The sequence below is a fragment of the Thermobia domestica genome, chromosome 16 (assembly GCF_964235325.1).
Source record: "Thermobia domestica chromosome 16, izTheDome1.hap1.1, whole genome shotgun sequence".
Classification (NCBI taxonomy): Eukaryota; Metazoa; Arthropoda; class Insecta; order Zygentoma; family Lepismatidae; genus Thermobia; species Thermobia domestica.
This window is the reverse complement of record NC_137469.1, coordinates 110,577,840-110,605,833: the sequence shown is the minus strand read 5'-3', so window position 1 is coordinate 110,605,833 and position 27,994 is coordinate 110,577,840. Positions and strand designations below refer to the sequence as shown.

Here is a 27,994-nt window from a genome sequence, read left to right as displayed (position 1 = left end):
TCAACTTTCTTCGCGACCGCAAAGTTGATCAAAGGAAAGGCCATTACATAAGCCTTCCTTTCCTTTTTAGTTGGGGGAGGGGAGGTATAACAATAAGATACGGATTTCCACAAGCTGCATATAAAGGCAATAGTATATCTGTACGTACACAGAGATTTGCCAGACGAAGAAATCCCGAGCATCCCTCTTTCATTTGCACATTGATTAGTTCTTAGTACACTATATAATTCACCCTTATTTAATACTATACCTATCAGATTAACTCGAATTCATAATTTTTAACATAGTCATCTGAAAATTTATATAAATATTAAAAAAAAAAAAAAAAAACTATTGATTGAACCCCTCAAATTTTTGCCGCCTCTGGCCCCACTCTGACCTTCCATGTGCAGTGCGGATGTGAAATGATTCACCCTTCATTCAACAAACAAGTTTTTAAAAGTTGACGATATAAAAGCAGAAGAGGGATTAGTTTAAATTTTCACTCGTTTGCCCCACCTCTACTTGTCGCACCGTGGTTTACTGAATCAACAGCGCGTTGTTTACCTACGAACAGACCTGGATCGGTTACAAGTCTCTTCCCAACATTTAGTTGCTCTCTTCTCAAATTGGGGATAGAACTTTTACACGGGCAGTTTAAAAATCAGGAATATGAGAGAAAAATATAGGATTAGGGGCCGTTTCACGGGTGTATGCGGTATACACCGGTAGCTGTCTAACCCAATAGGTAAGAAAGATCTTTCTCTTAGACATACCTCTCACAATAACCAATATTTTACGATTACTACTATTGCGGAAAGTAACTTAACCTATGAAATGAAATATAAATTTAAAGTATATACTTACAACCTGTGAAGCTGGCCAGAACTCAATTCCTTCAATAGCTACCACTGTATATGCGTTATGATTTATGTATTTTATAAACCTTTCTAAGCAATAGAGACAGCATATACAACATTTGGAAATACAAATTGCGCAAGCTGATCCTTGATATCTCTTTAATCTGAAACATAGAGAAAATAACAGAATAAATGCTACTTTCTTTGCATATTTATTGTAAATACTTTACATCTGTTACGTGTCTTCTTCAGGTAATGTGGTGAGGATTGTTAAGTAATTAATGATATAATCAAAGGTATATGTCAGAGGATACACTGCAAACAAATACCAATATATGCTTGATTTCATTTTCTGTGCTACACAATTAAGTCTAATTTATTTATATACTTTTTACTTAACAGAATCACCCATTAAAATTAACCATTGTGTTATTTCAGTGTTTTTTTTTTTTTTTTCGTTTTTTTAAATACTGTCAGTGTGAGCGATTCTTTCAACTAAATAATCTGGCTCAATTTGAATAATTACAACATAGTCTTCGTGTGTTTTCTCGGAGTACCCCCATTTCCTCTCGTTTTCTTATTCCACCAACCATTCCATCATCATTCACTTGCTTTAATTATAGTCTCCCTTAGTCTAAAAGTCATAATCGTGGGAGGTTAAACTGAAAGATTTCATTTCATTTTATTTTCAATTTATATAATTGTATGTTGTTTAAGGGATAAAAATTATGTTCGCTAACTTACAAACTATAACGATTCATTTCTGTTTTCTTTAATAAACTTCTTTACAGTGGTATCCCAAACCTTTCCAAACCATATCTGCCTGTATTGTGGATTATTCCTGGAGATGAACGACTCAAATATGTTCCTTTCTATTTTCTACGTTGACTCATGTAAAATATATATGTGTCTTTTGCCAAGATAAATGTTTAAGTAAACCTAATGTTGCTGTATTCACCTTTCAAGCATTTCCATCGATTTTTTTATTATTTCCACGTTCCTGACTCATACAGGAAGAAAACACTTCACACGTGACATTTGATAAGTCTTTTTCGTAACGCTTTATTTAACGATCTACAAAATAAGCTTTCCTTCTTGCTAAAGATTTCCTTTGTCATTATCCTTGCTTTTATTCCTTGTTCACACTTCAGATCGTCGATAAGAATGATACCTTGCAGTGGCGATTTCACAAATAATCAAAGAATAATTTATTACGGAAAATTCTTCAAATTACAAGTTAAAAATGTCCCCCTTGCTTTCATGATGTTCTCTGTGCTTCAGTTCAAGACAGAAACTATTACACCTCCCAGCGGATAAAACCATCATTCAAGTATACCATAGGGGGGCACGGTGGCTCAGTGGTAGAGCTCTTACTTTTGGTGCTTCGGGTTTCTGGTCCCTGGCGAAGTAAGTTTATGGTGGACAACATCGTGTTCGTGGTTTTTCCGTTTCCTCCCACTTTCTTATTCCACTAATTCTTCCATCATCATTTACCTGCCTAAATCATCCGTCTCCCTTAGCCTCACAGGCATAATTATGGGACGTTAAACTGAAAGATTTCAAATATATCGGACCAGCGATGCGAGCAATCATCCTATATATGTCAGCGCTACGAGTCACGAAAGAGCGTTGAGAAGATGCAACATGTCCCAATTAACACGAAAGTTGACCGTCTTGGTTCCAAGAATCGCCAAGCTTTCTCAGCAATCGTGCAGACGGGGAAGCTTGTTTCCATGCAAACGGGGAACTCGTCTTGGTGATCTCCTGGATAACGTTTGAAACCGCAAGAAGACATGAAATCTACTGCTTTCGTCAACACGACATTAACTGTATTGGCATATTTTATCATATTCACTAGTTACATTTTTCCAGTATGTTCTACCTTAAACTTCCTTACCCCCACCGAAATACGTCTTCAATATGGAACCTAAAAATCTATTGAATTATCTTTCCATATATAATGAAATACATCTTTTCTTAAAATAGATATTGAGTAAGATTGAAGAAGTAATTGTTATCAAGAATTAAATTCCAAAATTATCCTGCAACTTCCATAAGTTTCAAGAGCTTTGAAAGTGAAGAGAAATTTTCAAAGATTCTCGTGTACCCAAATCATCAAAAGTCATCATATTTTGGGAATCGTTTGCACAGCGTATGTTAACGAAAAATTTCATTTAAAAAATTTTATATGATTTTTGACTTTTGGTGTTTCGCTGTTGTCTCTAAGTACAACTCTGAAATATCGTCTTTTTCACTACAAACAAAGCACTTTCAGCTCTTATTAATTAAAGTTTTCTTGTTCAATTCAATGTAAGGTATCAACTGTGCAATATCCATATTTTATGTCGCGCTACTACACATTTTACATTCTACTATATGTAATTCAATTACCTAACAATAATAAGAGATAACTTTCCAAAAGAATTTCATATACTTACTTCTTTTGCATGTATGTAAGAACAAGACGTGGAACTTTGAAAACTGTAATAAGTAGAGAGCCTGCCGCTACTGAACCCAAGTGGAAGAAAAACAAATTCTGAATGGACCAAAGCACGGGATAGCCAATTTGCTCTCTGAAAACAACAGTACATAGAACGCACTTAAACACATTTAAATTAACAACGATAATTAAAATCAACAACGCTTTAGTAAATTAGTTTTATATTTTATTTCCAGTCTGTCACATGGCACAAAAAATTTCAAATTTTTCATTACAATTTTAATGTTATTATTAATTGAATGAGTGAACGAAAAAGGAAAATATTATGTAGACTCGGCTTTAACGAAAATATGAGACCGGATATAATGACTAGGCAAAATATTTTATTAGCTAAAAAAATACTACTTATAACCAATATAATACTAGACTGAAAATATTGAAACACTAGATTTAGCCAATATTCAGTTTACATAGTAATTGCTGATACAGCAAAATTAAACTATATGTTTACCATCTGGTAAATATGCCTTTTAGGTAAACAAACAAGTAATAAATGAAAATAAAAGGTCCTTTCATTTTTTGTTCTACTCGAGATTACCGAGAACCGATTTTATTTTCATCAGCTTACCCATCCATGCTAAAATTTCTGTAGCACAACAAAGAGATCTAATGCAATACAAAATTTCGTAATAATACAGTACATCAATTATGGTTATTAACAACTTAGGTAGAGGAATTTGAGCTTGAGCAAAAGCTGTTTTTCTACAAGAATCAAGATAATATCTTGGCTACATGTTCTCATAACTAGTTAATAACAATACTTACCTACTAAAATACCATTTACCAACTGCCCCAGCTATAACCATTTGCTGACACGACAGAATAAACTCAGCTGTCCACACCAGCCCAATCAGGTACACCCACCAGAAGTATCTAACCCATGCAGGATCAATGAACTCGATCAACGTGAATGCTATTTAAAAATAAATGAGTTCATATTGGTATAATGCTAAATATAAAAGGGTAAGAAAAAGTCTGACTCATACAAATTAAGTGTGTGATAATTTTTGAATCATTTGAATTTTTGTCTGCAGCAGCATCCTCCTTAAAGATAGAGACGAGAGATGAACATGAGTAATCATTTGTAGGATGATCAGTTCATATAACCTGGAACTGGATACATGGGAACCAAAGCATCTGAGATGGTAGGCAGTTTTATGGAGAATGTAATCACAATTATTACGAAAAGAAGAAACAGAAAATATCTCAAGCATATCCATTTTAAACCCACTTAAACTGTGATCGATTTAAAATTTGAGTTGAAGTACAAAAAACAGACAACTGTTTAACCTATATAACATGAAATACTTCATAGTTTCATGGTACTTCATAGTTTCGTGCATTCAATATTTCTTAGTTTTTAACCTATTATAATAATCGTTAACGCGTCAGAGTCAAATACCACTTATTCCTTTTTTTATTATTTTATTTTTTACAACTGACCACTTGCTAAAGTTAATTTCTAAAGATTTCTGCAAATAAAACAGGTACATTCAGTATAATATACAAAGAAGGTACGATTGTTATAAACAAATACTTTTCATAGATTTATACGGAATCGTTAACTTTGCACTAACAAGTTAGAGTTGTTCATCGTTAGGATTAATATCCGTTCCGTATTCTACGGAATTGTCGATTATTATTGTCTCCTGGTGTCCTGATAACAGTCTTTGAAAAGTAGAATTATCCAGTAATTTGAGTTTTTTTTTTTTTTTTTTTTATTTAATGTTTTAAATAAATTTTTATTTAATGTTTCAATTTTAAATTTAAAACATGTAGTTGCCAAAAAATCGACAGTTCTCCTCATAAAAATGTGAAGCAAGCCTAACGGAAGCAAGTACAACATAAAAATGTCATACTATTAGAGAGATTCGTAGATTTGGCAATACTGTTATGTTGCGAGAATAGTGCCACTACCAGACTAAGCATGGCTTATTTGATATGATACGGATCTGGTATAAAATGAAATTAGTTTTATTATTGCATGTGCCTCCACGAAATCGAAGACTGAATATCGTTAACGATCAATGATGTACTATTGCTTAAAGTTCAATTTTAAGAGTGCTATGATTAATGTAAATTCTTTTGCCTTGGCTGATATTCGTAAGTAAGAAAAGCAACAAAAGTTTGTTGATTTATTCAAACTATTTTTTTTTTCTTTTTTCTTTTTCAAAACTATATGAACCGTATTCAATGTGAACAACATTTGTAACACGTCAGATATCAACACGATAATTAAGCTTTCAAACACCGTCGGAGCGTGTTGATGTTAAGATTGTTAACAGTTGCGATACATTGTTTCATTTTATGTCTTTAAATTTTATTGCTGCAACAATATACAGACTCCATATGAGAAGCACTTTACCGTATTTTGTTATAAGATGTCATTTCTGACGACAGTAACATACAGTAATTTATTAATGAGAGAGATATCTTGTTTAACAAGGCACGTAACACAACAGCTCATATTGACGTAATAATAAAGTGTCGTCTTTTTTTTTTTTTTTTTTTTTCTACTATACATACAGGCTGTTGCTTATTTAATATTTTAGGTTCAACCCTCTACTGCGTGAGTACCGGACACACTGCGCGAGTAAAAGAAATCTTGATTTTATTTTTTTGTTAAAGTTTAGCGTGCCTTTTTAACACCAACACTATATGCGATGCGGACCTACATTTTAAGATGGAATCCGAATCACCGTGATGTTTATTGCTTTTCCATTGAGAACTGAACCTGGGACCATGTGCACCGAAGATGAACACGCTAGCCACTAAAACAGCGAGGAGAGTTTATATAGCATTTTACTTTATTATTGTAAACGACAAGAAAGAAAACAAAAAACTTCATTCCATTTTTTAAAAATAAAATCTATTAATATATAGCATCAACACGAGTGATACTATTTGGAATCGTCATTGACTTATATTAATTTTAAATTACATACTTACCTATGATTACCTATGATTTATATAGTTCAAAATACATTGGAATTGCTTACAAGAAAATAGTCAAGACATAATTCTTCACTAAAAAGTACACTATTAAAGCTTTTTCATCAAAATGCTTCATACATATGCAAAGGAAGAAATGAGGAGAAAAGGACAACATTACAGAACACAGGAAAATCTGTGAAGCATCCAGACAGGCGTCATGTTGGAAGCATGGTCACATGATCACGTCATAGCGTGACTTTTGTCAAAGGTAGATGAAGTATAATGGAAGAGAGGATAGAACTAATGAAAGAGGGTAGAAGTGTAAGATATTTGATGGAATAATAAACGAAGAGAAAAATTGAATATAGAGAAAAAAAGGATTGAGCGATAAGTCAATGAAGAAATTAAAAACATAATAATAAATAAAAATAAATATGAAAACATAATAATTAAAAACATACGAGAGATAAGGAAGAATGAAAAGTGTGTGAAAGAAGTAACTGTAAATAATAATAATAATTAAAAGCTATAAAAAAAAAATTGGAAACGGGAAGCAGAGTGAATGTATTGAGGTAAAGTATTACAGATAGTTAAGACCACGGAAGCAAATCGCGGTACTGTCTCTTCCATCTGTTTCTGGGGAACATGGAAGAATTTGGGGAAAGGATCTTGTGCATACATATGCGGACGGTGTGACCAGATATGCGATTTAATAGGTTGTGTCTTCAGAGGCAGGTAGATGAGGAATTTTAACGTTGAAGGATTATCGGTGATTGTTGACATGAATAGAAAGTCAAGTTAGTTTCGAAAATCAGAAGGCTGAACAGTGGGTGCATTTAAGGATTCAATTAAAGTGAACGAATCGCAACTAATGGAATGGTAGAATGTGTGTCAGTTTCGTGATGAGTGTTGCATAACTGAACTGGTATTGAATACAGAACATGTTTCACATCTGTGCTTTTGGAAAAAACTGCCTTTCTAGGGAGCAGTTCAGGTATTGGTAACGTCGAGGCTGTGGAGGAGGATTAGGTAAACGATTTCAAGGTGTTAGGAAATCTCTTTCGGTGTCACGTGAGTTGGTGAATATGAGGTAAACAAGATTCAATAGTTTATATAGGGAATGGATTGGTTGGTTGGATTCGAGTTCAACGTCTTGTTTCAGCACCAATGCTATATGAGACATGGATGATGAGAAGTTCAGTATCTATGTTCATTTCAATAGGCATGTGTGTGGTGGACAACATCGTGTTCGTGGGTTTTCTCGGGGTACTCCCGTTTCCTCCCACTTTATCATTCCGCGTGGGTTTTCTCGGGGTACTCCCGTTTCCTCCCACTTTATCATTCCGCTAATTCTTCCATCATCATTCACTTGCCTTAATCATAGTTTCGCTTAGCATAATGGGCATAATCGTGGGACTTTAAAGTGAAAGATTTCATATCATTTCATTTTTCCGATGGGCATGTAGCTTATGGTGTTATTTTTCATTCTTAGAACCAAATACTTCAGTTGAGAACATCTGGTACCCTAGATGGACACCAGGGGCCTATTTCTCAAAGCAACACGTTTTGTAATATTTTTCACAAACGTAAAATACCATAAAGTAGAAATTCTAGAATAATAGTAAAAGTCATTTCTAACTACTAACACTGATACCTCTAATTTGCCATGATTTCATAGTATATACAATTGTACAATCCGCGGCAAAAAACCTGAAACATGAGCATATAAGTTTATTGTGAAATGATGAAGTCTTTTGCTCCAAATTAAGTGTGCACGGGAGGAGGCCGAGGCTTATCCTGGCGTGATTCGTTCCACTTAGACGTTATGTTCATTCCCTGTGCTGTTAGGCGTAGTTTCACAATAAACTTACATCCTCATGTTGCAGGTTTTTTACGGCAGATTGTACAATATTTACACTAGTATTTCAAGATTAATATTTTTAAGAAATAGGCCCTAGACGGTACTGTCAATAGCGTATCTTAGTTTGTATTTTTTACATCCCTTTTAACTCCTTCAGCTTTAGTTAACGATTAAAAGAAAATTAGATTTAAAAAGTTTAAAGTGAAATCCAAACTACCATAATGAATTCAAATTTCAAGGCGCTCCACCCGGGATCCTGCGCACTAAAGTTGCAGGGAATGGAGGCTGAGATGATACTGATTCTTTTATTGTTGCGAGGAAAAGAACATATCATAAGGTTTCAATTACTCGACCATTCCTGTAATAAGATACAAAACATCTTCTACCTCCTATTTAGCTTTCTTAAATACCTAACAGGAATATGAATCAAAATAATATAATTACAGGCTTTCCAATACTAATGAAAAAATATAGGAAATCATTATGAAAAAAATAGGAGGTTTCGTGAAGCTGTGAAAAAAGGAACATTTCGATTATTTCCTGGAACATTTGTGCGTTTGGAACATTGCAATTACCCAATAGGTAGAAAAAAAATCACATGGAAATTACACTAATTGTTATATGAACATACATTCTTCTCTAAATATAACTAAACGGGTAATTATCTCGTTGCAAAATTTTATACGAGTTTTTTAGTGTTTTCGTATGTAGCTCACCAGTGCTAAGCAACGATCATAAGGAAAGTAAAAGTATTGATACACCTAAATAAATTATGTATAAGTCTTTAAAATCACTACTCCATAGAACTTTTTAATGAATATGACGAAACTAGTTTTTGTTCCACTTTGTAGCTGTAGGAATACTTTTAGCGCTAACTGTACATTGTTTGGTGTAATTATCTTTAGACAATACAGTAACCTTTTTTTTTTTTTAAATTTCGATTCGTCAGGTTGTGAAAAAGTTGCCTCGTGTTAGCAGTATTCTCCACACACACACTTTTTTTTTTTTTTTTTTTTTTTTTTTTTTTTTTTTTTTTTTTTTTTTTTAGTCAACGCCTTCCTTTGTCTTATGGGACCTGAATATTTTTATCACTGCGACTATGCAAACCGCACGACACTACGAAGAAAATTGTGCTGCTCAGCTATAACCTTTGGTTCTTTTTCATACTGAAGCATTCCGAGGCTGACAATAAAACGCCAGAGAAAAGTGAGATGCGATATTGTTCTTATGTGTTAAAAATTATAATCAGTTAAACAAAGAAATTGTATTGGTGTTTTCAAAACACACTATAAATATACAGTAGGTCATGAAAAATTGTTGACAAACCTTCCCGTGCAGCTCTTAGCTCGTTTCGGCACATACCCTCCGAAACTCCCCAGAATCCACCACGAGGAGGTAGCTGCAAATAGAGTTACACCCGCCCACTCACTTGCTTCCGTCTTTTCTCATTTACATTTGATAGTCCTGCTTGAAAACAAACTTTTTCATTTTTTTTTTTTTTTAATCTCTAATTTTGCCCTGATAAAGCCATCTCTTCGATCCACTCTACATACTGATGCTGACGCTTCTGTAACTAGTTTTATCATCCTCTCCACCGCTTGCGTATGGCACGGAAAACATCGAATTTCCTCAGAAGCTGTCTGTCGTTCTAATATTTTCTTCTATCTGGCTCGAAGAAAGTTCTCTTGTTAATGGTAGCTCATTGACGTCCCATGAAAACCAATGGATCATCTCATGATATTTACTTGCGTCTAAGTTTACAGTCAGAACACGAATTCACGCTGACTTGATCTATTTCTCTCCCGACACTTTTATATTTTTCTCCATCCTAAAAATTGGATGTCCTGGCTCCTCCTGGTGATCATTGCCAACAACAAGTTTTCCGAATGGGCAAAGCGTTGGAACTAATCACAGTATACACGATTCTTCTTAATTTCTCTGGAAGAATGGATGCAGATCGAGCGAGTAGACACAAGTGTTTCGTCCCGTTGGTGAGAGAATTTCCCTATATCCAGGGTTGGCTGGTTTAAACCAGCTGAAAAAAAAATCGTATGGACTTCATGGTGACGTTTCTACATACCAAACCATCTGCATTAGTTTTATCTCCTTTTCATCTTTTAATAAAGGCGTCTCACGCTCAATTCGCGGTCAAACCACAACTCTTCTTCCAAGTGTAAAGCAGGTAGCAATTCGGATGTCACTTTAAGCGAAAGTCGTGTTCTTAATAACCTAGGTGTTACATAAGGATGTTAAGCCTAAACATACGAAACTAAATTGTATATTTCTGCTTGCCTGAATGTCTGTTGTTTTATTTATTTATTTATTTATTTTTTAAAGTTGCTTATATATATATTGATAGAAATCGGCAATTGGACTTTCAGTTTTAATTTAATTTAATGATATCTACATACTAAATTTGTAATTTAAGTTTAGTATAAAGGGCCAGGTTTTGCCCATAGATGTCACTACAGTTTCGTATCTCTCCCATGTATTTTTTACCTTTCACGAAAATTTATAATTTCTTTTACAAATTTCAACGTAGAGAATTCAAATTTTTAGAGAAGGAACTTCATAAACTATTAAAGGGAACAATCCGTGTCGATTTTTTATTTAGAATTTTCTTCATTGTTGAAACAGTTCCATTGTTAAAGGTTTGGATATCCATTTCAACAATGAAAAAAATTCTTAATAAAAAATCGGCACGGATTATTGCCTTCGATAGATTATGAAGTTACTTTTCTAAAAATTTGAAGTCTGTAGGTTGAAATTTGTAACAGAAATCGTGAATTTTCGTGAAAGGTAAAAAATGCATAGAAGAGATTCGAAGATTGTACTGCCATCTATCGACAAAACTTGTCCCTTTAAACCAACCTTAATACCTCAGTTTTAGCGTAGTGATTATGATACGTTGGCCATACAATTTTACATGTCAAGCAATAACGGAATTTTTCCGTTATTCCTTTGCATTTAAAGTAATAACAGGATTTTCCCAATGGCTTAGGCGGGAGTTTCCCGATTTATATATAATTCTATATAATAGTTTCATTTGTGCAACTGTTTATCTTTCTGTCCTTCTGAAATGACTCTTGACAATTATATTAACAAGTATGTAAAGATCAGTACAACGTATTTTTATCAGGAGTCCTTCGTGAGTGAATCGGCAGACTCATTGCATTTATGGCCAATTAGTTCCGGTCTCAAGTCCAAATGGAAAACAATTTTTCTCGGATGTATGCCGAGAAGCGGTTTGGATTCCGGTTTAAGCTTATGTAGCCCCTTCCATCATAACCCCACTGTTGCATAACACTAAGGTGAAACAAACCTATTTCTGTCTATATGTAATATAATTACATAGAACAAATTATTTAAACCAAAAAAACCTGGTTTAAACCAAAAAACCCAGTTTAAACAAAAAAAGAAAAAAAGTTTTTTTTTCTTTTTCAATAAAAAACATGGTTTTTGCCAACCCTGCCTATATCTGAAACTAAACTTGTGCATATATTTTGCTGACATACTGTGCAAGCCAACGAAATGGTTCTTCGGGATTTTCGGTGCTAATATATAATCGGAGAATTCGAGAAGTTACCGTCAACCATCGGGACGTGACAATTGGTCCACGCTTTTTCTTCAAAAGGTCTGATGGACACAAACCTTCTGAAAAGGCTCGGCAAACGTCCAAAAGGTATTGCTGATCGTTACTGGACTGTGTATAAAATTACAATGCTTCCTACTCATTATAAAACAATGCTTTACGTATTATTATTGTCGTGTTGTAGGTAAATATATATTTTCTATTATTGCACAGCCGATTTCAAAATTACTTTATATTCGATTAGTTGATTAAAATTTTCTTTATAACATAAACGGGTCTAAAATAAATTGTTCACGATATACGTAAAAAAGCTGCAATGTAAGGCTGACAATATATTTTTCACGCTATAGGCCCTATATGAAGAACATGGATTGAAACATAAAAATACAGTTTTTCATCTAATTGATTACCATTTTTAACCACACAGGAACAATATCGTACCTCACTTTTCTCTTGCAGAGCCTCAGAATGCTTCAGTGTAAAAAAGAACCAAAGGTTATAGCTGTGCAGCACAATTCGCTCCGTGTTATCGTCACGAGGCAACTTTTCCGCAACCCCGCCAATCGAAATTTAAAAAAAAAAAAAAAAAAAAAAAAAAAAAAAAAAAAAAATCGGCCCATCCAATTAGACAATAAGCAGGAAAGGACGAAGCACAGAAGTCTCCATTCAACACCTACTGTGGAGACAAAAGGCCCTCCAACCACCCATACCTTATTTCTTTGTGTTATTTTCGCAAGTGGAAGTAGCAATGCCACAAAAATATAGGAGGTTTCGTTAAAATATAGGAAATATAGGAGTTTATAGGAAGAGACGCAAAAATATAGGAAAAATAGAAAATATAGGAGCATTGGAAAGCCTGTAATTATTTTTATTGTTTTGGATTTCTTGCCTTCGGTCAACTAAAATGATAGAGTTTTTTAAAAGAGGTATGATTCCTTTCCTAATTTTCTAATGAATATTACTTACTTTTGATTTCAGATATTGTGATGTTATTCATAGGAGGAGCATCAAAGTGCTCTCTGACAGCTCCAGCTCTTGGTAAAGATGGCGAATCCTTCACAGGTTCAAATGATGGGTACAAATGTTTCGCAGCAGGATGGGCTAAAAGTTTAAAGGTAAAAAATTAACTACATTTTATAAAGAAATATTAATAAAAATTACTGAAATAAAGTTGAAACCCATTAACTAAATACAGATTATACCTCAGCATGGAAGCCAGGACATTTCGGGTGGATTTTATCATTTTCTTAGGTTTTAATGACATCAACTTCCATAAAAATTAAGATGACAATTCTTTTCCATTTCAATCAATCTCTTCACTCTTTTCACATATAACTATTTTTACCAGCTTTACTTAGTTCAACAATCATCAGCAAAAGTGCACAGTACAACAAATGTTGCTGTAACATTACTTATACATTAATACAAAGAATATTCCATATCTAATTTAAGAAGTTACGTACCAGAACCTAAAAAATAAACTAAATAATTCTCTTGAATTGAGTTGATTTTTTTAACATCCCTTTCAGCAGCGAACCTATATGAGACGGGACCTACTGATTAACATGGAATCCAAACATGAGCTCCCACCGGGAATCAAACCCGGGTGTTCCACGTCAAAGTCGCATGCGCTAACCGCTTAGCCTAAATAATTCTCTTATTAGCAACTTCGGAATAAATATATAGATTTGAGTCAGTTTTCTTCAGTATAGACACAACAAACTTTCTGTAAGCTAGTGAAACCTTTACTTACATTGATACACACATTATAAAATTAATGAACGTAAAATAAATGCATTGTGACTGAGAAGGAAGAAAAACAGCATAGAGATTCATATTGTAGAATTTTTCGCGCTGAAGTGAGTTTTCTATATATACCTAGCAGAAAGGTAATGATGGTAAATGTAGTTGAATAATTTAAAACATTATTTTTTGAAATACAGTACTTCAAAGATACAATATATAATGTTTATGGTATATTACATATTAACAAGACATTGAAGTTCATGTCAAATATACATTAGTATTTTTCTTTAATTAAACCAACAATTATTGAAAAATATATTTCAAATTGTTTAAATTTACAGGAAGGAAAGGGATGAAAACACTGTATGCTGGCCAGTGCGAAGTCCTGATCGAAATCTAACACAAAAAATACGTGTTACACCTTCCTAATTTTGTTCACGCTTGATTAAAAAAAGTCCCCTTGGTAAGCTTTTTTCACCCAGGGCTTACGGTGTGCTTCCACTCACTTTTTCGTTAGTTAATTTAAATTTTACTTTTAGAAATGTACCATAATGTATTGCCAGGGCCGTTATAAAAAATATAACAAATGGATATTTCTGAGACATTTGTCAGTTTCTATGAATGATTCATTCATTTCCAAATTTGACAGGTCATTTTAAGTAGATTATTAATTTCATTCACGTCATGTTGTAGACTTAAGATCAAAAAGTCAATTAGTTCAGTTTAAATTAACACTCACAACAAGGCATAATAAAGAAAAGACGTAAATGTTTTCACACACTTTGCATCTTTTATTTGTTTCTGAATCCTGATATTTCACTCACTTGTGCGAGTCCCGTTGGAAGAAACAACCTTTTTGAAGATTAAATCGAGAATGAATTACGAAAGCACACCATAAGACGTTTTTATAAATGGGGATTGGAGCTACTCTCGAGCAAGGATTCTAGATAAAAACTGGAACAGTAATCTAAACCTAAGAAACATCACACGCTTTGTTTAATACATTCTAAATTAAAAAGCCCCCCCCCCCCTTTTTTTTTTTAACCCATCGTAAATTTTCAGACATTTTTCATAAGAAATAAATATATAACAGGGACTGGCCACTACGATCATAATGACGTGAATAGAAAATTCTTTATCCTAATTATCTACAATCACATTTTTATATTTATGTGTTTAGAAATTCTGCAGAGAAGTTATTTCAGTTGGAGTGTATAAGATTTTGCAGAGAAGTTATCTACATAAGATATATGTGAGGAAGTGAACAAATAAACTATGCAAATTCATACCAGATTTAAACTTCAAAAAGGGTATTTCCTCCGACGATGCTCGCGGAAGTAAGTGGGTAAAATATCAGGAATCTAAAACAAATAAAAGACTAAAAGTACGTAAACTTTTTTTTCTTTATGATATATAACTTGCCTGAAAACGTGAAAATCTTAAGGCATAATAGTTTAGTGAAGTCCGTTATTAATTTACATGTGTCCCTGCCATACTCCCCAAGCATTTTTACTTTTGTGTTTTATAGTTTTATGTCTCTGCCCTAATGATAGTCCCAGTTATGTGCTTGAAATATATTGACTATGATTTCTTGTCTTCGAAAGCAATAGTGACAAAACAGTATTATTAATACTTCATACCATTTCTGGGAAATGAAATCTCGCGGATTGGACTATATGTTTCAAGACTACGGTGGATCGCATCAAAACGCCACAATGTGTTAGTTTAGATCGGGACCTCGTACTAACCAGCATATAATCAACATATATTATACTCTGATGCACAGATTTCTGCCTGACTGGATCATAATAGGTTTCTTCAAGAAGTGGTGAATTGTAAATATCAGTATCTTCTAATAGTATTTACCATTTATCATTAAAAACTAATGTATTCTAAATGCTACTTAAGAATTTATTACCAAACCAACTTTTAGCTTACACAGCATATCCGAGGGACGTTAAACTAAAAACTTCTATCGCTGGGCACTTCCTAGCACTAATCATTCGCTTAACTGTTGAAACAAAACTATCTTAACAAGTGCGTTAAAAAAAAAAAAAAAATCTGAATTCTCAGTTAATCATTTAATAAAGTTTAACGAATGATGTGAAATGATTTTTTTTTTTTAATGCTTAGAATATTTCATTTGAAATACTTCTGTGTTGAGAACTTTCAGTTTGGTGACCACGTTTCGGGAATGCAGCATGCAACTATCCAAACGAAAAACTCTGATGCTCCTACTAAATGATTTATTAATTCCCGCAAACTAACAATTGTAACAAAATTAACTTGAAAAAATTACTAAAAACACTGAACACTTTTTTTAATATATATTGAAATAAAAAGGTAAAAGAACTAAATTTAGAAGCATTTGCATTTATTCTACTTGACTAATAATAAAAAAGCTTACTTGCTGTAGCGAGACAAACCATAATCGCTATCCAAAATACAAAGAACGTAAATAAAGCAACAAATGTTGCAACAGGTTGCAGAAATAAACATGGCAAAGACGACAGACAAGCCCCAGCTTCTCGGAACAGTTTTACGAGAATATTAACTCTCTTTCTCATCACAAGTACTAATAATAATAATATCACCTGTTGAAAGAAAGAAAAGTCATATGTCTTTAGAGAGGAAAAAGCAGATAATGAAAATAAAAAGATAAACATACTTAAAATAACTGAAAGTTCTTACAAATACTTTTCTACGCAGACATTCAAAGTGTTTCCTTTTTAATATTACTTCTTGATAATAGAAACTTAGATAACAACAGTACTTCCCTCTACATTACAAGTTTTGACAATAAAGTTCCAGAACTGATACTCGCACTTTCCAACTATACAAGATTAATATTTGATACTTTTTGGCACGGCATGTAAAGAGGTGGAAAAGACAGCATCCGTGTCTTAACCATCAGTCATCCAAGACACCCTGGTTCCGACTTTCGTGGATTTTTAGGTACCTGTGCCCCGGTCATCGAAGACACCCTGATTTCCATTTTCATTGATTTTTACATGGAACAAAGAGCGAACATTAAGTTTTGCTTAAGTCAGGGAAATAAGCAACAGACTTACGAGATGATCATGCCTGTTCATCGCGAGAATGCCCTATCTCGTAGTGAGTATGACTGTTGCAGCCGATTTCACGATGGACGTAGAGACTTTTCCGTTAACCAGTAGTTCAGAGAATAATGTAGAGCGTGTTCGCGACCTGCTGCAGTCAGACCATCGCATGACCGTCTGAATGATAAGAGGATGTGCTGCACATCAATCGCAGATCCTTATTCAGCAGCAACTGTAACATAGTTCTTAGCGAAGTGTGGAGTCCTCAGGTTCACACATTCTTCTTATTTCCAGAATTTTACTCCCGAAGACTTCTTCCTATTCCCCAAACCTCAAATTGGCACTGGAGAGACAGCACTTCACAACTGTTCAGGATAACCAAACATTCATAACGACACAACCAAACCGCATTCGATAGAACACTTCAAAACTCGTGAAACGGACAAACCTGTGCCTTAAGAAAGAGAGAGGCTACTTTTAATAATTCTCACTACTGTTTGCTGAGTAACTTTCCAGGTACTAGCACAGTTCTGGAACTTTATTATCCAATTTTGTATGATAGAATTTACCTGACGGGACTAATACAATAATATCAAACTTAGTAGAAGGCTATTGTGTTCGATTCATGATAAAGGACTACCTTTCTTTAGAGAAGTGGTTCCCAAACGGTGTGTTGCGACACAATAGTGTGTCCCAAAAATTTAAAATTTAAAAATCAAGAAGCATTTAACAAATCAATTTTGAGACAGACTGTAGTCTTTAGTCTTTGACTTGAAGACTTTAGTCAACGTCTCTAGAGGCAGCAACAATTCTCAGTATTACATAGTGCCCCTACGTCATAGCAACTTATAGGCCTATACTATTGTAACTTATTTTATTGTTAATAAAAAAGGAAGCAAGTATGTCGCGATGTCGTACGTTCGGTAAAGCGTGTTGCCATTCAAAAGAGGTTGCGAACCACTCCGTTAGTGTATGGACCAAACATTTCCAAACAGCTGATGTATGACGTAGAAGCACGGTTTTACGATCTCTGGAAAGCAAAGGGAAACACAATAAGGAAAGGAGAGGAGTGATGAGGCAGGAGAACAAGTGTTGGCAGTGTACGTACAGTCATGGATCCGCTAGTAGTATACCTGCAAAACCATCGACTACGCCTGTCCCCATCGTCTTTTAGCAACGTCAGCTTACCAGCCAGCTCCTTCCTTCTCACTGAGAAAGCGAGAAGCAACATATGACGTCATGGAGCACTCAGTAGAAAATGAATGCTATAGACACAGCTGCGGGACGTTAATAAACAGATAAACTAAATGTGTGTGTGTGGCTTGGGTGTCGTCTTCCACTTTTTTACTATTTTTTTTTATCGTTGTTCTTCCCTCGCGCTGACAATTTTTATGAAGCTCATTATTTTTTTGTATTTTATGATCCGTTATCACTTTGTGTATGTGCCGTCCGTTATAATTTTGTATATATTTGTGACAGCTAATTCTACGTTACCTGTGCTAATACATGCTGGATGGTATTAAAACTCACCTGACTATTTTGCGACCATTTGCACTTTAAATGTTCTATTTACATCGTTTTGGTCTTTTTTCCTTCTTTCTCTCTTTTTTTTCTTTTTCAGTTGTTTAAATAAATATTTAATGTTGGTTCTTTTGCGATAATGTAAAATTTCCCATGTGTGTTTCTTTTAATTTTGGTTTTATGTTTATATGCAAATAAGGATTTTGAAAATCTATTTTCTGAATTTTTAAAGCTCCGAATATGTTCCTCGACTCTGGCCTTCCTTTCTGTTACACCTTCATATTACTCCTGACATTTCCATGTAGCCTCATACATACCAGGCGATGAAATAATTTTTCTTTATTTATTTATTTATATATTTTGTGACTATTTATGTTTGTATAAAATGACTGTTGTATTTCCGAAAAACAGGTTTTAATTTTTGCGTGATAAACGGGAGATGTGGGACACACCCTTACAACAGTTGATTATTTTTTTTTTCTTTCTTCAGTATTCATTCGTTTATTAGTTGCTTTCAACCACTTATTGAAAGCAAATTCTTAACACATGTGTTTGTGTCCTGATTTACAAAAAAGCCGCAATACTCATCTGCGAGGTTTTGTACCGTAAAAGTTAAACGGTGTGCTCTAAAACAAAACCTTTCCATATCAGCCTTAATGGTAAGTAAGCTGACCCGTATTGAATGTACTGAGAACCTACGATGATATTACTATAAATTTTAATGATGAACATATTTCCTTTCCTGAAAATGTTTAGATCTTACATAAATATTGTTTTCTACTGTTTTTTTAAAATTTTACTATTATTTATTTATTTTGCGATCAATACTGTTAAGTTGTATAAGCGGAAACTACAACTGGTTTTCTTTTTCATTATAAAGGAATAAATCATCGTCTATTTATTTATCGTTTATCGGAATAAAAACATGTATTTAGTGAACTAAATTAGACTGGGAAAAATATTTTTTTTTTTTTTTTCGAAATGAAATATAATTAAGAACACAGGAAGTGAGCCAAGATCGGAATTTTTTCGCCTATGATAGTCATAAAAAGTAAAAGTATTCATAAAGGCCAGTATATTATATGAAGCTCAAGATTAAATGTTACCTCTGTGTAATTTGCATATAAAAAATATTATAGTAAGTCACATAAAGAACCATGCAAACTAAGCAAAATGGTTGATATTTTGCTAGTTTAGACGTTTTTTCAAACTTGCAACAATAATTTTAGTATGAGATGCTTCATGAATCATACTACACGAATGCTTGCTGATAAGCTTAATAATTTAGTCTTCATAATAACAAGGAGCAAAATTGTGCATGAAGTGCCTCATAACTAAAATTGTTGTTGCAAGTTGTAAAAAGCGTCGAAACTGGCAGAATTTCAACAACCAGGCTTTGTTTCCGGAATTCTTTATGTTACTTGCTACAATATTTTTCATATGCTTCTTACAAAGATGTAACGTTTAATGCTTAAACTTCATATTCATACAATCTATGAACATTTTTATTTGTTATGACTATAATAGACAAGGAAAGGCCGATCTTTACCCACCTCCTCTGCTAGGAAGAGGATAAAAGACATTCCATAACCAGACCATCACGTTATGTGTACACTTCGTTTTCAAAAGGAAAATAATTACTAGCATTGCAAGAAAGAAAGAAAAAAAAGGGTCATAAATACAAAAAAAAAAAGTGAAAAACAAAACATGAACCATACACAACAAGCAGAAAAGGAACACCTTCACCAGTTTGATATATTTCTTTTAACTTAGACATTTGATCCTTACAGAGAATCTTCAACTATGTCTACTTGCTAATCGACTTGAGTTGAATTTAATTTTAGAGTCTCTTTCAGCAGCGAGGCTATATGAGACGTGGATCTACTGATTAACGTGGAATCCGAATGACATGAGCTTCCGCCGGGAATCGAACCCGGGTTTTCCACGCCAAGGCGAGTTTGACAAATCTGCAGAGATGGATCAAAATTACCTATAATATACTTAGGTAATTTAAAAAAGGTAATTCTTTATTAAGAGTACCCAGTTACAATAAAAAATTCTTCGAATTATGCACAGTAAACTACTCGTATATTATAGATTTTATGTGAATTCTAGCCATGATAATGGAGTGTGTAGTTAGAAATAATATTAACTATAGGTTGAAGGTATAAGAAATGATAGTTCCAACCTATACTTAATATTGTTTCTGACTGTACAGTCAATTGTTTTAAAATGATTTTTTGCAACACGAACAAAATGATAATATATCTAATTTCTAAGTGTACTAAACTAAAATTTACGCTTAAGTCACATGGAATTAAAATTTACCACTCGTTGCTCGCAATGGGTGTGACAATTATTAATGTTTGTTAGTTATTATAAGTTAATTTTAAACTATTATAATATATTGTTACTTACCGTCAATATCGTAGCTACAACTGAGTATAAAAGAAAGGCTCTTTCATTTTTTGCGGATTCTTCCAACAATTGATCAGGTGGAGTGGCGTCTAGCTCTCGTTTAATATCTGAATATGTCCACCAAAGAACTCCTGTACCAACTGCACACATAAGTATGAAAAAAGAAGTAAATTAATAAATAAATAGAGGATATGTATCCCAGAAAAATGTCTAATCACTGTTTAATTCAATATTCTGTTTTTGTCTTGTCCATTGTCCTCTTGCAAGGATAATAATAATTATAAGTCGCGGTTTAAGTAAGCCCAGTCGACTATATCGCTAATTATTGTTAAAAGTGAAAATTGTTTTTACAAAATGGCCCGTCCAAGATGGACGAATAGACGGTTACACGTAGATTTGTTTCTCACTGTGTTTGTTATATTTCGGAGAGAGAGAGAGAGAGAGAGAGAGAGGCGGCATCAAGCATATTTAAAATGTACTAAATACTATTAAGATTGTACTATACTAAAATTTGTCTAAAGTTAAAATTGTAATAAGAAAACGACAGCAAAACTCTCTTATACTTATCTACTTGGACGCCATCTTCTCTGTGATTCTGCTTTTATATTAAAATTAATTCCAATTATGCTTCCATAGAGATTAATACACTATTGTATTATGTATACATTAATGTATTATTGTGATTGTTGTTTTGTGGTAATTGTTCTCAACCATTACTTATTTTGTTCTGTATTTAATGACATAAAGTCGACACAAAATGAATATCTACTTGTACAACTTTCTTCACAAATACTTTTCGAAATGAGAACTAGTTGAGTACATAACAGACTAACCATACGAACCAATTCGAAATGGAAAAGTACCGTTTTTACCTTATTAAGGCTATTTGGTCGTTTTAACAAAAAATGTATATTTCTGTGGCATTTTTAACATTGGCGAACCGTAAATTATTATTCATAATTTATAGAATATGTATAATTCTTTAGTATCATTTCTTGATATCTGCAGTGGTTTATTCAGGAGAAAGTGAAAAATGTACGTTGAGACTGTTGGCAATATTTACACATTTCATACCCGGCGTTTAGTCTCATTAGCGTGGCCTTGCTAATCGGCGGTTTCGTGCCACAGTATTCTTGGTTCAACTTCAATACTCTTTAAGTTGTATTTTACGAAGTTTTAGACGCAGTGTCAAAGACGCAAAACTACTATTGGTATTTGAAGTAGTTCCTGCTAGTTTCAAAAGAAAAGCATTTAAAGTATAAAGAAAACTCCAAAGATGGCAGAACAATGCCGAATTCTTTAAGATTCTGCATTTAGCGACTGTGTACTTGGGTTCCCGTCTCCGAGGATTAAAAGTAATGTGAGCACCACTTGGTTTTAATTGCATCTGTAACAGCTTTCCTGAATTGTTTCGGCTTCTTAATCTGTGGCATCATTCTTCATTTCTTTTAACAGGTACGTGATACCCATTAAAATCGATCACTTAATGAAAATATCTTGGACTTTTGAGGCAAGGGTTCTAAAAACTGAAAAACTGACTTTTCGATAACTGGTTGTTTTGAAGAAAATTTTTTGCAGAAGTTTCTTAATATAAACCAAGTTAGTGATGTACAATAATTATTATTAAAAAAAAATAAAAATAAAAACGCGCCAGTAACTTTCTTTAAAGAAATACACCGCTTGACCTGAAAGCCCACCAAAAACGAACTCTAAATCATGGTTGTTGTTATTCAGCTTGTCGAAATCTATCTGTATTACAAATTTAGACGCTTTCATGCAGTGCAGTCCTCCCTTCATTTTTTTGTTTTGATATCTAAATACTTAAAAATAGCTAACTTGACTAAAGATAATTCGATATTAGATTACTTTCTGCTTCTTTTCACTTTCATAAATTTCGACTATTTGATTATTTATGTGTTAGAAGTCTTCATAAGAATTAAGAATAAACTTACCAACTGCAGCGATGCTGGCAGATATCATAAAAATCCAAGATACGATGGCAGCCACCACATGTAATAAAAGTATCATAATGAACGACAGCACTGCAATTTCAAGAAGAGAAAAAACTATTACAATCTTATTTTAACAACCATGAATACTGTTACTTGATCACTCAACAATATAATAATTTAATATATACACACACAAAGATGTTTTTTACTATTTTAAGAACACTGCGTATACATCGAAATTCACACCACAGGATGTCTCTAAAGCCATGCTGATCTTACTTTGAAGGTCCCATAACACTGGTCATTTTAGACACTACGCTGATTGTAGGATTTTTAAGAAATCGTGTTACTTTTAATATCTTTAATATTACTGAACTTAATTCTTTTATTAACCCTCCGTAGTCACACTTATTATTATTATTATTATTATTATTATTGTTATGGAAGTCATACGAGGGTCCATTGGACCCCGGGAACTTTTTTTTTCTTATTTAATGTTATATATATATATATATATATATATATATTTGTTTTTACTATTCTGTGATAGACGCAGCGTACCAACCATAACAACAGGCAGTGTTGCTAACTGAATCTACATGGATGAGAAAATTTGAAAAACAACAGGAAAAAATCAGAACAAAAAGTAATTTCTCCGGGGTCTGTCAGACCCCAGTGTGACCACGAAGGGTTAAATTCATATCCAACAAACCCGCTAAACCATTAAATGAGACTACAGCATCAAATATATTAGTATTTACTACGAACATATACAATTAACAACTAATATATAGTTAATTATTATTAAGCAACTTACCGAACGCAAGGAAAGTAAGACATACAATTTCTTGCCACGTAGCATAGAGATCACTCAACACTTGTTCAACAACATCCAAGTTATTTAAGTAGCCGTATACATTAAATATTATATCTGTCAACAGTTTTGCAGAGCGAGGTACACATCTATTTAAAATAGGAACACTGAAAAAGAAGTAAAATAATATAAGCTCAGAAGAAATATCTATTTCTATAGACTTAAATTATGTTGATTGAACAGCTGGTATGAAAATGTCTTTGCGAAGCCCAGAAAAAAATAAGATGATACTGCAAAATGTGAGGGGGAAGATAGCAACGACCCTGAATGAATTACGTTAGCAACGTAAGATAGGATTGAATTGACACTCTTTTGTTTCTGCAGTATTGAACTTGAGGGTTGATTAAGTAAATTATTATAAATATTCATTCTTTTCTAAATACATGCATTATGCATCAGCAGCCTGTTTCTTCGAAACAACTATTATGTCACCTTCTATTCTACTCACTACCTACGTATAGAACTTCGGAGGCAAATGCATTCTTCGAAGGTTACAGTTGAGCAGGTGATAATGTTAAATCGTGACAAGCTTATTTAATGGCAATGTTCGAGTATTCAAGTGTTTAACTGATTATTATAAATGCAGGATTTATTCATATTATGTTAGATGGTCGATGAATAAGACATGAAGTTTATCGTCTTAATAAACACTGTTCATAAGTTACCGTAAACTATTTAGTAGATCAACGACAAAAATCTGTATATTAGTGTATATATGGTTGTTCTGAACTTGAAGTATAATAGTTTATTTTCTAACAAATTGTTGTAATTAAATATCTCATCCTAATGTTATTTAGTTGTTATTAAAAGTTTAAACATTACGAAGATTGCCGCCTGTGACACTCAAATAAGAAACCTGATTTTGAATAAGTAGTGACAGCATCTTAAAATATTTTTAACAGTTAAAGCAATGATCCTGTGAAAGTCTAAAGGGTATCCAAGTTTAAGCATAATGTATATACCACATGTAGCAACATTGATTTATAGAATATAACATACTATTGATAGTAATAAATATATTAATAACATTAAACTTCCGTAGGTTAATTCTCACTTACTAATACGACGTTCAAAATCCTGCAAATATCTGAATTCAGCGACTATCTTTCGGAATTTTCCAACTTTTTCTCCCATCTTACTATGCAAATACAAGAGTAGTACTTTTAAAATAAAATCTCTGATCTAATGCTATCTAAAATTCTTCCCACTTCTAATTTTTAATGTTTCCTAATACTAACTATATATGTGATTTTGTTCATATATAATCTAAACAGTATACACCAAGATTCGATTCTATTAGCGTTCGAAGAATGATTTTTTACTTTGATACTTGTGCTTTAAACATACCGAATCATTTCAAGTTTCACTGGAATTAATATTATTTAAGTCAAAACTGACTACTCCTCACAAAATAAATACATAAATATGAAATGGTCTATTTCAGATAACGAATGTAAATTACAAAGAACCAAAGCTCAATATAATTAGTGCATCTGGAAATGATATAGAGAATACTAGTCGCATTGTCACTCTTCATTGGTCATAAACACTTTTCATAGTTTTTCTTCTTATTTACACCCTCTATGTGCTTCCTTCATATTGTAGCCGCGTTCGTAACCTAGCCAATCAGTAAACCTTAATAATATTTCAAAGAAGCGGTGGTAAGGATTCTGGTCATTACTACATATGCCACCAATAGATAAACCTTGATAATATTTTAAAGAAATAGTGCTGAGGACTTTGGTCACAATTGCACAAGCCACCAATAAATAAATTCAATTTATTGCTTGATATATATCAGTATACAAACAGGCCAAATTTCGAGTGAGAAAGAGCAATGCAAATGGACTTTCAAAGAATACACTGAATAGGGTGGCATTCCTTTAAAAGAAAGCGGAATCGTTTAGAGCGAGGCTATTATAGATCAAAAAAAAAAAAAAAATCTCCAATTCTTCAATAACAGGTATTATTTGAAATCCGTATCTATCAAAAGGACAACACATACATATCGTCGCATGAGAACCAGTGGAACGTTACTCCATTTTCGTAGGTTTACAGGCGAGAGAACAAAAATATTGTTTTCTCAGAAAGATGTGTTTTTAATAAGATGGTAATTGAGCTACATTACAACAGCTGCTCGACAAGGAGAATAGATGGGGTTCCGTTCTATTTACACGAAGTGGGGCTTTCAAAATTATGTCCAAACATGAAGAAAACGAAAACCGCAATTTTGGAGTTACGTTCCTCTGGTTCTCATGCGATGATATTACCTGTTTTAAGCATAATCCGTAAATTTAAAGCATCACATTATTTACATCTACATACACGTTTACGACATACACAGAAGGTTGATCGGTTCATGTCTGATCGATTTGGCAACGTTGCTGTCATTCGTGTACTTGCGTCAGAACTGTGAAACCGGCGTCATTATCGATGTATTGTCTTAGCTTATAGGTGCCGGAATGTGTTAATGTTAGTGTTAGTGAATAGCGGCGGAAACTGAACTGTTATTGAGAAGGATACATTATGGCTTTTTCCACGCACCTTTCTCGTACAAGCAAATAATGAAACAGTGTCGGGAAAATGTTTAATCACTGAAGTGGCCAGAGCAAAGATATCTTGGCATACAAATGAGGCCTATGCAGAAATATTTTTAACAAAATGAGCCCGTTCAAGGTTACCAGCGGAAGTGTCGTCGGATGTGCTTCGTGGAATTCGTAAACTGGCAGGCCAGAATCCACAGTTCCAACATAACATAACCCAGCAATTAAACATGGCGCAGTCCACTGTTAAGTAAGTCATTTGTCGCCGACTTAGTCTATGATGCGTACATAAATGTCGAGTTCACAACCGCCTATCGCGTCACAGCGTAAACATAAGGCAAAATGCTGCCAACTGATCGAAAGACATTGAGACAGAAGAAGGTCAAAATGGAAGATAGTTGTCATATTGCTCGAGGATTATATTTATATCAAGCGTAGTGATAATATTCGAGCAATCACGACCCGTGACACTTCTAACAACAGACGTGTACCGAACTTATGCAAGGAAAGTTTCCTAAAGAGAATAGTGGTTGTTGCCGGATACAGTTATGAGGGAAAGTTGTAAGTATGTGAGACGGAAGATAAAATACTTCCTACTTCCGGGAATTCATCATAACCCCAGTTTATCGGAAAGACATCCCTAGTTTGTACGGGACTAATACGAACCAGGTGCGGATCTACAGGAACAAAGCATCCACTTATATCTCCTGGTTCTATCGTTACATTTAGCATGAGAGAACCATTCCCATGTTATTCCCTTTCACGAAATTCTTACAAATTAAAGGAAAAAATTAAATGAAATCTTTAAGTTTTATGTCCCAAGCTATGCCGGCTAGGCTAAAGGAGACGGTGATGATGAGAGATGAGTGAAATGGTGGAATGAAGAAAGTGGGGGAAACGGGAGAACCCTGAGGAAACCCACGCACACGGTATTTGTCCACCACGAAGTCCACTTGAGCTGGGATCGAACCAGGGACCCCACGCACCAGAGGTGAACGCTCTACCACTGAGCCACTGCGCCCCAACATTCTTGTAAAAAGTTCGATGCCAGCCCAATTGATTTCTGTCACTTGGGACATGTACAACATCGTCCTCACTGCCTATGGTAAATCTGCAGAGAAGACTCAGTTTGTTAGAAGAAAAATTGCTATGTCAGGGAACCCAAATGATAATAGTTTGATAGAACACAACTGGTGGTAGTAACAGGGCTTTTCATTGGATAAGTACACTTCGAAAATCGGTCAGATTTAACCCGATTAACCTTCTGTATTTTCATAAATGAATTCAAACATTATCCATTCTAAATACATACCTTTCATATACAGGTAAAGGTGGACATGGTCCCAGTGGTGACAGCAAACCAATATTTGAATGATCAGGAGACTTATACTTGGGATCGGTTAACAATGAGAAATTAAAATCATACCTAAAAAGATACAGAAGACAACAATATTAAGTTATTTTAACTTCACAATTTGAGTCTATGGTATAGTAAACGGGAATAGTTAAAAGAAACCATTCAAGTACGACAATATTAAAAAAAAAAAAAGAAAGAAAGAAAAAAAGAAAGAAAGAAAAAGAAAAAAAAGAAATTGATCAGTCTCATTATCAAATTCAAATCTAAAAGTCATTTCTTAACCTATATCTGTCAGGAATGCTAGCAGTGCCCGTCGAAGATATGAGAAATAACTAGTTTTCTTTTGCAAACGACTTGTTCCTTCGTTTCTAAGGAATTAGTACTACCTACCTGTGGGAAACTTGAGTTCGATTCTTGGTAAAGGTTATATTTTGGAGCTCACGTTAAATTATATGGGATTATGACTGCGTAGACGCGGCGCTGAAAAGAAACGTTGAACTCTCCGAAACATATTTTCCTACGGAAGAAAAAAGCTGGTTATTTTAATTTATCGTACCTTTGGTTCACGTTGGTACACGCACAGGAACTGAGAAAATACTGATTTTATACTAGCTGAAGCGTCTGTTCTTCTTTTCTTTTCTTTTTTTTTTTTAAAAAAAAAAAAGCTGTGTGGCTATTTCCGTCACCGTATCTTTAAGATAATTTTAACGGCCTTTTGTGTGCGAATATTAGTCCTCTGTGCCCAATTATTACAAACCAAATTTTTCATGCCTATGGTTAACACCTGTTACCCAGTTG

The 27,994-nt window shown here is 33.7% G+C and overlaps 1 protein-coding gene across 2 annotated transcripts in view; it reads right to left on the bottom strand.

Annotated features, from left to right (window-relative positions):
* The window catches only part of Ctl1 (choline transporter-like protein 1), a 74,352-nt gene that overhangs the window by 26,515 nt on the left and 19,843 nt on the right, over positions 1–27,994 (bottom strand). For both annotated transcript variants that reach the window (XM_081742966.1, XM_081742965.1), the window contains exons 5-13: positions 27,152–27,265; positions 23,240–23,403; positions 22,423–22,512; positions 20,471–20,610; positions 15,880–16,066; positions 12,693–12,827; positions 4,105–4,252; positions 3,278–3,412; positions 847–1,003 (exon numbers count right to left, since the gene is read on the bottom strand). In XM_081742966.1, the coding sequence (XP_081599092.1) occupies positions 847–1,003; positions 3,278–3,412; positions 4,105–4,252; positions 12,693–12,827; positions 15,880–16,066; positions 20,471–20,610; positions 22,423–22,512; positions 23,240–23,403; positions 27,152–27,265 (1,270 nt within the window). The remainder of the gene's footprint in view (positions 1–846; positions 1,004–3,277; positions 3,413–4,104; positions 4,253–12,692; positions 12,828–15,879; positions 16,067–20,470; positions 20,611–22,422; positions 22,513–23,239; positions 23,404–27,151; positions 27,266–27,994) is intronic.